The sequence below is a fragment of the Lissotriton helveticus genome, chromosome 7 (assembly GCF_964261635.1).
Source record: "Lissotriton helveticus chromosome 7, aLisHel1.1, whole genome shotgun sequence".
In the NCBI taxonomy this organism is placed as follows: Eukaryota; Metazoa; Chordata; class Amphibia; order Caudata; family Salamandridae; genus Lissotriton; species Lissotriton helveticus.
This window is the reverse complement of record NC_136068.1, coordinates 937,773,015-937,785,246: the sequence shown is the minus strand read 5'-3', so window position 1 is coordinate 937,785,246 and position 12,232 is coordinate 937,773,015. Positions and strand designations below refer to the sequence as shown.

Sequence of the window (12,232 nt, the reverse complement as noted above, 5' to 3'; positions counted from 1 at the left end):
CTCCAAGAAGCAGAAAGTGCCACTCATAGTTTTCTGTATGCACTAGACAGGGGATAAGCCACAAGTTCAGGCTGACTGCAATAGAGAGCCGGCCGGGTATAGGGACCAGGTTAGTCCAGCTGAAGAGTTACCTGCTCAAGTCCAGATTGCAGCGTTCTGTTCACGCTGGAGGAGGCTGCAAGGAGGAGGCATTTGGCTTGAAGAGCAGGTTGGGCACCGCGAGTAGCCCAAACGTCACTATTTTCATATTTTTCTTGAAGTGGAGTGCACTCTGCTGCCAGCCAAGGGTGCAGGACCTGGCAAGGCACCTCTTGGGGATCAGGGACTCACATTAAGAGAGGCCAGCAGGGTTCAGGCAGGTCTAATTGCAGGTCCGGTTGCAGAAGATCAGCTGGGCAGTTGCGGGGAGACCTCTGGAGCTTGTTGTGTCCATGTAGCTCAGAAATGGAGGATCATCCAACACATCCTTGGAGTCACTCAGGTTAGCCTGGGATGAAGGAAGCAGATCCAGTCTTCCTTCTCTGAGAGCCGGTCAGACCTCAAGCAGGAGGGCAGTCCTCTGGGAAATAAGGGGGGCCTTAGGTAGGAGGACAGTACTCTGGTAGCAACAGTGCAGTCCTCTGGGGAACAGGACAGGCCTCAAGCTACAGGGCATTCCTTTGGGGGACAAGGCAGTCCTCCTTTAATGTCCCAAGCCACTGAAGAGTGGCTTGGGAGGTCCAATATTTAAGCCTGGTGCCATCCTTGGTAGTAGGAACACTTTCTAGGCTACCCCTACATCTGGTTCTGTAAAGTTCTTTCCTTCCCTTACCAAGGCTCTAAGAAGTTTTGGGTGACAGAAAACTAGTGTTAGGTTCCTTTGTGTGTCCTGGAGACAAGCCCTTCGAAATGTAAGTAGGGCAGGGAACAGCTACACTACTAACCATCCTGTCAGGATGGAGCATCCTGCCCACACCTATACCCCAGTTGTTCATTCTCTGGGTCCAATATGCTTACTTAATCAGGAAACCATTAACAGGTGCAGGCACCTGGAAGCTCCTAGAAGGCATTAAAAGCTTTTTTTGCAGGAAAATTCCAACTTTCTAAAAGTGACATTTTCTAAACTGTAATCTAAATTCCGATTTTTCTATTAAAGAGGAGTTTAAAATGCTATTTATTTGAGTCCAAACATGACATTTCTACCTGTTTCCAATTAAATGTTAGCACGTATTAAAAGTAATAAGGTAACCCAATGTTATTCCGTGGGATTTAGGGTTTTTTCACTACCAGGACATGTTGAACTAAAAACGCATGTCCTACTTTTTAAATACAATAAACCCTACCCTGTGGACTCTTTAGGGCATACCTTAGAGGTGACTTGTATATATAATAAACAAGCATTTGCAATGCAATAGGTCTCGCATTAGGAAAGTTTGAGCTATTGGTATTGTAAATGTCAATTTTTTTATTTATGTGTTGGTTTTGAAAATAGCGAAATGAATAGCTTTGTCATTTACAATGCCAATAGTTTTAACTTTCGCAAATGTGACACCTATAGCATTTGTAATGCAATATGTGTTGTATTTACGTGACTTAGATGTATTGATATTACAAATAACAATGGCTTTTATTTTTTTAAATAATTAATACTTAAAAGTTATTGTAATTTATAATGGCAATAGCTTAAACTTTTGTAAATAACTTCTGGGAAGATTATGTTCAGTGTATTTTATTGTGATGAAAATCCAAGAACAGCAGTGAAATATTAACATCTTTTTGTGACATTTGTAATAAAGCTTGAAACATTGAGAGAACATATTAGAACCAGTTGTTGTTGAATGTTGCACAGAGTGATGCTGTGGCCTTCAGTGGTACTGAGTGATGCTGTGGCCTTCAGTGGTGCTGAGTGATGCTGTGGCCTTCAGTGGTGCTGAGTGATGCTGTGGCGTTGAGTGGTGCTGAGTGATGCTGTGGCATTCAGTGGTGCTGTGGCGTTGAGTGTTGATGAGTGATACTGTGGCGTTGAGTGATGCTGAGGCATTGAGTGATGCTGTGTCCTTGAGTGATGCTGTGGCGTTGAGTCATGCTGTGGCGTTGAGTGATGCTGTGACGTTGAGTGATGCTGTGACGTTGAGTGATGCTGTGGCGTTGAGTGGTGCTGTGGTGTTGAGTGGTGCTGTGGTGTTGAGTGGTGCTGTGGTGTTGAGTGGTGCTGTGGTATTGAGTGGTGCTGTGGCATTGAGTGATGCTGTCGCATTGAGTAATGCTGTGGTGTTGAGTGATGCTGTGGCGTTGAGGGATGCTGTGGCGTTGAGTGGTGCTGTGGCATCGAGTGGCGCTGTGGCGTTGAGGGGTGCTGTGGCATTCAGTGGTGCCGAGTGATACTGTTGCGTTGAGTGATGCTGTGGCGTTGAGTGGTGCTGTGGTGTTGAGTGGTTCTGTGGCATTGAGTGGTGCTGTGGCGTTGAGTGGTCCTGTGGCGTTGAGTGGTTCTGTGGTGTTGAGTGGTTCTGTGGTGTTGAGTGGTGCTGTGGCGTTGAGTGGTTCTGTGGCGTTGAGTGGTTCTGTGGCGTTGAGTTGTTCTGTGGCGTTGGGTGGTTCTGTGGCGTTGAGTTTTTCTGTGGCGTTGAGTGGTGCTGAGGAATGCTGTGGTGGTGCTGAGTGATGCTGTGGTGGTGCTGAGTGATGCTGTGGTGGTGCTGAGTGGGAGATGGGGAGAGGGAGAAAAAGGAGAGCAGGGAGAGGGTAAAGAGAGAGAGAGAGAGGAGAGAGGGGGGAGAGATGAGAGAGAGAGGAGAGAGAGACGGAGACGGGGAGAGAGGAGAGGGAAGAGAGGGAAAGGGAGAGAGGGAGAGGGAAGTGAGGGAAAGAGAGAGAGAAAGGGAGAGAGGGTAGAGGGAGAGAGGGAGGGTAAGAAGAGAGGGGGAGGACGAGAGCGAAGGACGGAGGGGAGAGAGGGGAGGGAGAGAGGGAGAGAGCGAGGAGAGCAGGCAGAGGAGGGGGAGATGGGGAGAGGGAGAAAAAGGAGAGCAGGGGGGTAAAGAGGGAGAGAGAAGAGAGAGGGGGAGAGGGAGAGGGTGAGAGAGGGGAGAGGAGAGACGGAGAGGGAAGTGAGGGAAAGGGAGAGATGTAGACGGAGAGTGGGGAGATGGATGGATGGATGGAGTGGGGGGTGGTATGGATAGGAGGTATGGATAACCTAAGTGAGCATCACCACGGCCACAGTCAGTACAATCATCCATAGTGATATTAAATATACTCATATGAAACGAGGGAAGGGTGGGGAGCCCCAGCAAGGAGCCCGGAGAGGGCAGGAAAACTAATGGAGGAACTGGATGGCAGAGCTACAGACGAAGGGCAGATAAGGGAGAGTAAAAAAAACAAATATAGTCAGAACTAGTTCACGACTGCTGACATCTGTGAATGTTCAGCTCATGAGTTTGAATTCTGCAAGTACTTCGAGGTTGTTAACTTCTGTGATAGAAGAACACCTTCACGAGAGTACACCTTCTGGGCAACGGAGTGCTGCCCTATATAAAGTTCATTTTAAAGAACGAGAGCTATGGAAATCCAGCCCAGGCAGTGAGCAATGCATGCCCACGGGCATTTCACATGTTAGTTGCATCCTTGATTTTAAACTATACCACAAAATCTTAGTATGTCACCTCTTTAAAGAACATATTACACTGCCAGAGCGCTTTGGCTTGGAGGAGGAATACCAATGTAGGTGGCATCTCTAATGGAGACCAAAGCTGTGTAAATCTTCCCTACGAATGACACAGTGACGCGACTGCTTCTACGCTGCCAAGCCTGCCATTTTCAGTGCTAAATGGGTGCGTATGAAATGACCGGGGTGGGGCACTCAAACTATTTCATATCAGTTGTTTATTTCAAATATTCTCCAGAAATTGTAACACACTTCTGAACTTAATTGAAAGAGAAACTCGCACAACTAATCTTTGTGGAGGGCGGCTGAAAAGAATAACACATTTCTCCCTAAGCTCGATGAAATGTATTAGGTGCCATCCAGAGTCATGGAGGAGGGAGGGAGGGAGGGAGGGAACAGAACGGACAGCGGGGGAGGGGGAAGGAAGGGCTGTTGAGCATGAGGGAGCAACAAGAGACAAAGGGGCGTATGAGGGCACACCAACAAGGGGGAGGGGGATGGGGAGGATAAACCAGCACGTGGGCACCAGAGGAGGGCAGGGAGAGTGCAATGAAAACAAGCTAAGTTTGTGATAAGCATCACTGGCAGCCTGGAATGCCCATGTGTGAAGAGGGTTCCAGCTGCTGCTTTAACAGCAACTCACCTTTCCAGCCCGGGCCTGTTTGATATGTCCAGGTCGGGGACCTTACTTTTCTATTCTTCATGGTGACACAGTACCCCTGCCTACAAAGGCAAGCACACAGGCCCTCTAAAAGTATTCGTAATAAAGCAGCTTCAGGAGGTACGCAACTATACCGATGAATACCCCTGAAACTAATGAACTAAATAAAAACGTCCCCCTGGGCACAGCAGGAATGTCGCGAGTTGCAATGTCAAGAGATTGTTTAATCCAAAATTTAGGCAAGGATCTTCAAATGGATTGACAAAGGTTTTTTATTCTTTGTTTGATGGGACGATATTCATTTCATCATATCATCACTCCATAGAGCCAACTTAAATGCATATCAGCATACATTTCCCCTTCGCCCAATGCCTTTCGTGCAGTGTTTGCCCTTCGTCAGGGGAATTCTATACAAAAATAAGGCAAAGAAATCATGTGTAACCAACCGACATTGGTGTACCTGCACCTTCACCCAGGTGAACTCGGACGATGTAACGAAATAATAATAGACAAGGCACTGAACCGTGCTAACTCTCAGGGAAGGAGGGTCAAATCAGGCGTCCATAAATTGCCATGCAAGCAAATTTACTAAAAGTGTGTACTGACTATTAGAACGAAAATCATGGACATACACAAATCGCAAGTGTGTCAACCAAATAAATGAATACAAACGTATAAGTAAACGCGGGTGCACCATTGTTGAGAGCACTATAAGAGCTCAAAAATTGTTTCCTCACATGTTATTGTAAGGAAAAAATACTGGCTGTATCATGTGTGACAAACATGCTAAAATCGCAGTGTGTAAACCAACTCAATGACTAGTAAGTGAACGCGGGTGCATCCTAGTTATGAGCTTGTAACAATTTAACAAACAAACGAAATAAGGTGACAAGAGGGCCCAAAACATGCTAAGTCAAGGCTGATGGTAAGTTAACTTACTTCAACGAAGTGGCAGTGACTCGAGGCTGGTGCTGGTGTTCGAACAACGGTGCAGTGTACGGGACCCTAGATAATGTACTGGTGCAGAGGTAGGAGATGTACTACGTGTTCAAAGAGTAATGATATAAAGGGTGCAAGCGCCATGTTGGACGAGTGCATGTGTGCCGATAACCAAATAACAACATAAACAAGAGGAATGGTGCCAATAAATAAACCATCATAGGGCGCAATGCAAATAAAGTCAAAGTACACAAACAAACATTACATACTCAACAAGCCGGTTAGAACAACGCCACACTTTTAATGTGTTAACGCTATTAAATTGTTCTGTTATTCACCACATTTTTACCAATACTGCCATCTTGTGTCCCTTGGCTGTATTTTTTCGGCTGAAACGATTACTGATACCGTATAGCGTATGGATTCATGTCCTCTGGAGAGCTACACTATAATTGTGCTGTAGCATATGCGTCACATCCTAAGTCTAAAAAGAAAGATCAAAGATGCAAGGATACGGGAGTGGGTGGGAGCTGTGCAAGCCAAGCATTGAGAGCGATAGAGGAAGAGCGAGTCACGGCCGCCAGGCTGTGAAGTGTGAAGCAGTGGGCGGGGAAGCAGATCCCTTTGAAGCTGCTGGGCCGAATTGCGAGTCACGACCTGGTGGCCTTGAAGTGTGAACCAGTGGGCGGGGAGGCAGGAGCAAATGGTAGGGGGAGCCTTTGAAGAGCAAGGCGGGGGATAGAAGCGCGGTCACGAGCACGTGCACTTGTACAAATCCGCATCATGAAGTCAGCAAATGGTAAGGGGAGCCTTTGAAGAGCAAGGCAGGGGGATAGAAGCGCGTTCACGAGCACGTGCACTTCTACAAATCCGGATCGTAAAAAGTCAGCTTTGTGGTTTGGCTGCAATAGGTCTCTCTGCGAGACCTAAAAAGGAAGGGTTAGGCTTGGCAAAAGGTTTATTTTGCCTGGTCGAATTGGCAGTTTAAAAATTGACTGCAGGCTGCAATGGCAGGTCGGAGACATGTTTGAAAATGCTACTTTAGTGGATGGCACAATGCGTGCTGCAGGCCCACTAGTAGCATTTATTTACAGATTCTAGGTACAAGTAGTACCGTATACTAGGTACTCTCAAATAAATTAAGCATGCCAATCAGGTGTAAGCCCATTTTGCCATATTGTAGTGAAAGAGCACAAGTACTTTACCACTGGTGAGCAGTGGTGAAGTGCACAGAGTTCTAATGCCAAACAAACAATATTCAGAAAACAGGAGAGGTAAAGGCAAAACTTTGAGGGTGACCATGCAAGGAGAGCCAAGTCTAATAGGTGGCTATGTTTAAATGCATTGCTGCATAAGGACAAACATGCTTCAGCTCCTAATTATGTACGAACTGGGAACATTCTACAGAGCCATCTCCTGTTTACTACTTTTTATTTACCATGCTGTCTCAAGTGTCCAGCTACATTCCTTCCACAACTATGTCCCTCTGGTGGAGAAAATTCAGCCAGTGGCTTCTGCTCCTCATTTAGATTTTACTTCTGAAATTGAAGGATTTTAAGTCCCCCTAGTCTCTAAGTTAGGCCCTAGGTTCTGAGGCACTTCCTTTATATAATATTGTGTACTATTAGTCAATCAATGTCTGTCCTTCTACAGAACGGCCCCTGCATCCCAAGGAGAAGGTGTTAGAACAAGCTTTACAGTGGTGCAAACTGCCAGAGCCCAGCTCAGCATACCTGCTGGTGAAGAAAGTGCCAATTGGGGAAGGGATCTGCCTCTTTACAGGTGAGTACAGCATATGCAGTATTGTGTCAAATGCCCATCTACAAAAGAATACAGTTATGCATTTAAAGGGTCTGGGTGTTTTCTTGCAATTGTATTCTTTGTTTATTTGTTGTTTTTCAGGCCTTAGTAAGACCCTACTTTAAAACATTCCTACTTCAGCCACATTTTTCTCATTTTGCCCCAGCATCTCTTCCTTGTTTCTATTAGTTAATTATTGATCATTTCGTTATACAGTTCCTCAAATACCCATCAACTTATAATTCCCATCTGTCGTTCCTCAGCATGGCATTTAATGTTGTGTAATCTAATAATTACATAAGTTGTACATTTTCTTGACTAATGTTTCATAACTGTCTTTTCAGTCTGATGTATTACACTGGCTGTTTGGAGAGTGTTAAGCCATCAGCCCATTTTTGATTATTCTAATGTCGGCATTAGGTACTGACTGAAAATAGACTGAAGTCTTGGATAATAGTCAGATCTATGTGGATGTCTTAGGCGTACATTTGAACGTTTGTCAGGCATTAGGTGTGTGTATGGATTAACATATTGAGAAACGTGAGGAGAACAGAATGCTCAAGAAATGTTTAGCAATATATTATTTCTCTCTTTCCTCTCTGTCTTATCTTTATGTCTGTTGTTTATGACAGTGCCCTTGATAACTTGTTCACCTCCCTGTTCCTCTTCTTCTAGGGACCAAGCGAGATGGCCCAAAGTGTGGATTACTGAAATGTCGCGAGGAACACCCCAAGCTCTTGGGGTGTAAGTTTCAAGAGAGATACTTTGTAATCCGAGAGAAGAAATTATTGCTGCTGAAAGAGAAGAAGGTGACAACCAAATGCCTTGCTTTTGGGGTAAATTTTGAGGGTTAGCATATTTTATTATAATGGTGATCGAGATTACCAGAGCATTCTTCCATGACAGAACTACACTATTCTTCTGAGCACAGACTTTTTAGAGTGTGATTTCATAGAAAATGAGAGGGCCAATGCCTTTGTCTGTATTTTGAAGGTGAAAATTGGAATTTGGATTCATTGGCGGATTCATTAGATTTGTTGAGATGCACACTTGGGCGTAACAATCACATCCTTACTGCGAAACCACATACTAGCTTAATACTATCTTTTAAATAGTGTGCAGAATTGCTATCACTATTTGTATGGATATGCTGTTGTGCGTGTGTAAAGGGATGTGGTTGATGTATTGGCTTCTGCACTGTTGCATGGTCTCATAAGTGCATGAGCTCTAAAGTTGGAGTATGGGCCCATGGTTAGACGCATGACCTCCTGTGAGTATGTACTGCTGCATGTGATGACATATCCTTTTGCTTAGCTGATGTATAAGGTCTTGCTTGGGTTTATTTTTGGGCTCATGAGTTGACCTAAAGGTCCCTGGATATGTGTATTAGCATTAGTTACGCCTACATACAGGTTAGTGAGTTGTATATTTTATTCCCTTTGATGTTAATGTTGTTTGTTCTTATGAAGTTTGCAATTTATTAAATATGTTCTATGCTTAGATAAGAATGAACATAAAGTCACCTTGTGAAATGATATCCCTTGTGTTCTGTTTTTTAGAGTTCTAGGCCTGAGCGAGAGTGGCCCCTTGACACAGCAAAAGTGTACATGGGAATTCGAAAGAAATTAAAGCCACCTTCTCAGTAAGTAATTCGATGTGCCATATATTAAGAAATACATTATTACTCCCCTCTGATAAGCCTAACGCTTCTCGACCACACTACCAACAAACAGAGCACCTCGGGATTGTTAAAGCAAGCCCCTGTACACTAGTAAGGGGTATCTAGATTCCCTTCACAGTGCACCTAATTTTGCTACACTATATAGAGAGCCAGCTTCCTACAAGGACAACCTGTGTGGATGTCAGAAAGACTGAAACCTTTCTTCTTCGCAGGAAGGTTTATGTTGGTAGTTTGATAGCTATTATGAACTGTAGTGTTTCTTAATAAAATTGTGCAAACATTTAATTTATTTGTATTATTTACCTATAATGGCCAAATCACCCTTTCTTTTTATAACTGGCTATTCAGTCTGTGCACTTCTCTCATTTTCTTCTTCCTTCTTCTTTACTTCTTTCTCTAGTAAATTCCTTCTGGCACTTATGTCTGCTTTTGTCATTTACTTCTGCCTCACCATCCAGTCTCACCAGATCCAGCTCTCTCAACACACACCTGCAATACTACCACCCTCCTTATTCTATTGAACCCTATTCTGTAAAATGATACTTGATCTCCACACAACCTTAGTAACACAACTACAACAGCGACACACGTGACAACTTATTCACCTGCTATGTTAATACTTACTTTATACCCTCCTAATTTTGTATATTGTGGTAATTCATCATCTTGTTTTTCATTCCTTAGAAATTGATACGTGTGCTCTCAATAACCATGACAGTGATGCCTTAGTTAGTCGATATATGAATTATATTACCTCATTTTTTGAGAAGTGGGTTGTTTTGCAGCCTGCTATGTTGCATTTCACAAATTCATTATCATAATACTACCCAAATACTGAATATAATTTTTAATATTGCTGATCCATTGGCAAGATGGTCTCTATAGTAGGGGAAATAATATTGTGGTCACCGTGCTTAAGTAATAGTCATCAATGCCTTTTCTTTCTCTTATCCACCTGATTTTCTGCTGCCCTTTGAACATCAGGTGGGGTTTCACCTTGTTTCTGGACAAGCAGCATCTGTAAGTATTCGTTAATGTTATGTCTCTTTTGTGTTTCTCTGACCGCTCTGTTCTAATATGGCTTAACTGTGAACGTAGCTATAGAAATCATATTTTTATCAAATTGGTTCGGACCACCAGATAGGTGTGGGCCCTTCCTATGCTTTTATGGGCCCCCATCACCGTACCCTTTACCTTTTGTTCATCCTTTTTCCACATAACCCTATTGATCTTTACCACCTTCCTCGCCTGATCAGATCCCAGTTCTTCACCCTCCCTTCATTGTTGCATTTCCTTACTAACCTTGCTATCAAATCCTGTCACATCTCTCCACATTCCCACGGATGTGGCCTCTTAGACATCATCTTCCTTAACATATCACTCATCCTGTGCCATAATCACACACTTGCATGATACATACCAGGTCCATATAATAACTCTCCTTAGAATAGTATCTCCGATTTTACTCCAAATTGACCTTTTCATGGCATTTGCTCTAGAAAACAATGTGTGGGTCCTTTATCCTCTGCTGCAGTTGCACTGGTCGTTGTTCTTTTGGATCCTCTGTACAAAAGTAATTATTCCACTTGCAATCAAACCGGATATCAAGTTGATCGAAATCCCTATAGTTATGAGTACTTGTACTTAAAAGACTAGAAATATTCTCCCAGTTTACAGTTGTAGAATCTTGGTCTGAGCATGTGCCTCTGTTCTCTTTGCAGGTGCCTTTGCTGTACAACACAACTGGAGATGTGGGACTGGATCACGAGCATCCTCAAATTGCAGGTAAATTACGGAATACTAACCTACTGTTACACTAACTTGTATATGGTTTTTTCTCCAACATATCTACTAAAATTATACTTCCTGTAAGTAGCACGCAACTTGATCACTCTTATGTTTTCTGAGATATAACTTTTTGACATTAGTTGCTGGATAGCCATGTGTAAGCCTCCTGTGCTCGAGTTAAAATCGCGTCCTATTCTTATTTGTGAAATATATATCACAATTACTCTTTATGCGCTCTTTTCACAGCATGATGATCTCCAACCTGTGATTCTGAGGCGCCACTCCTCTTCAGACCTGAGCAAGCAGAAATTTGGTACAATGCCGCTGGTTCCAATCCATGGTGATGACACCCAGTCCACCATGCTGTCTGCCAACCAGACACTGGTAAGCCACTCCCAGCCCTCCTAGGAACAGAAAAGGAAGTATACTGATGAGTTTTGAATTTTAGCATTTGGTGTGCATTTATCTGAACGAGATAACAATATTGTGTTGACCTTAAAGGATATATGCAGCCTTGAACATCACACTTTCCACAGAAGGTGCTGGTATTTTACTTTAATTGGCTATGTTTGATAGTGATTGTTTCACCTTGGAATCACTTCTGATAATTTGTATTCTGACACTTTCTTTTTCAGTGAGTGATTATTATTTTGCATGGAAGTTACATTGTGTTTGCACATCTTGTATTGAGCTGTATGTACCAAAACCTGTATGAGTAACCCTAGGGGAAGACACTATCCATATGAGTGTGAAAGAGTATGTGTTCCAGCGTGTGTTTCCTTATCTGTATGGTGTTTGTGTTTGTGTGTAGTAATTCAGGTTTTAAATCCTGGAATCTGTGTTTGTTATACATCTGTTTGAGGCAATGCCGTGGCACCCTAGAGCATTCATTGCTAAGTAACTTGACAGTATCGTGATGAACGCTGTCAGTCGTCACTGGAGTGCCAGGGCCACCAATACAATACCTCGTCAATCCCTTTGGATACTTGAGTCTCACTTGCTTGCAAGGATGAGCAGCCAGAGTCACTGTAGGTGGTGGTGTACATTAGAAACTCGTGCAATATGGCACAGTTTATGCTGTTCAAGATCTACGATGTACAGTCTGTGCTATAACTTAAAAGAAGGTGGTGACTTGTATTTCCAGATACACAAAATGAGAAGATAAATAAAGGATGTACTGACAGAACTAAAAGGTAGTTGCAACCTCTGGATCCAAGATACAACCCACAATGTTTGCTACCATTTTATGCACTAAGCACTAGATTTTCTGTAGCACTGACCTTATTGCCACGGTAATCCTATGGAGCTTGAGGAATTTGGGTGATTTTATGCAAGGTTATTTACTGTAAGGGATTTAGGTGTTTTCTAGGCATGCAGATGCAGTGTTGCTAAGCCAGTTCCCCGTACTGATAAAAGCAAACACAAGGAGATGATGGACGGAACGCTGAAACTTTTCAGACCCTCACCCCCAGTCAAAGGTCTGGGTTGAATCCATCATCGTTCTTTAGCTCACTTCGCCACCCCAGTTCAGACCCAGCTATATGCAAATCAGTCTTGACCCTGTTCCTCATTGGAACAGTTCAGCCCGAATTGCCAAGCCAAGTCTTCCCTGGACCGGAAACAAGCATCCCGGGACCGGTTTCAGTGTAACACCCCTCACTGCGGTGTTTTGCAGTGTAAATCTCTTCACATCATGGCTCCTGGATTACTTCACCCA

The 12,232-nt window shown here is 43.6% G+C and overlaps 1 protein-coding gene across 10 annotated transcripts in view; it reads left to right on the top strand.

The window, feature by feature from the left end:
* ARAP3 (ArfGAP with RhoGAP domain, ankyrin repeat and PH domain 3) overlaps positions 1-12,232 on the top strand; it is a 680,145-nt gene that overhangs the window by 562,717 nt on the left and 105,196 nt on the right. For 8 of the 10 annotated variants that reach the window (XM_078653517.1, XM_078653510.1, XM_078653512.1 and 5 more), the window contains 6 exons: positions 6,900-7,028; positions 7,722-7,882; positions 8,606-8,688; positions 9,712-9,747; positions 10,449-10,512; positions 10,762-10,899. In XM_078653517.1, the coding sequence (XP_078509643.1) occupies positions 6,900-7,028; positions 7,722-7,882; positions 8,606-8,688; positions 9,712-9,747; positions 10,449-10,512; positions 10,762-10,899 (611 nt within the window). The remainder of the gene's footprint in view (positions 1-6,899; positions 7,029-7,721; positions 7,883-8,605; positions 8,689-9,711; positions 9,748-10,448; positions 10,513-10,761; positions 10,900-12,232) is intronic. The other 2 variants (XM_078653514.1, XM_078653516.1) reach the window with 1 other exon arrangement.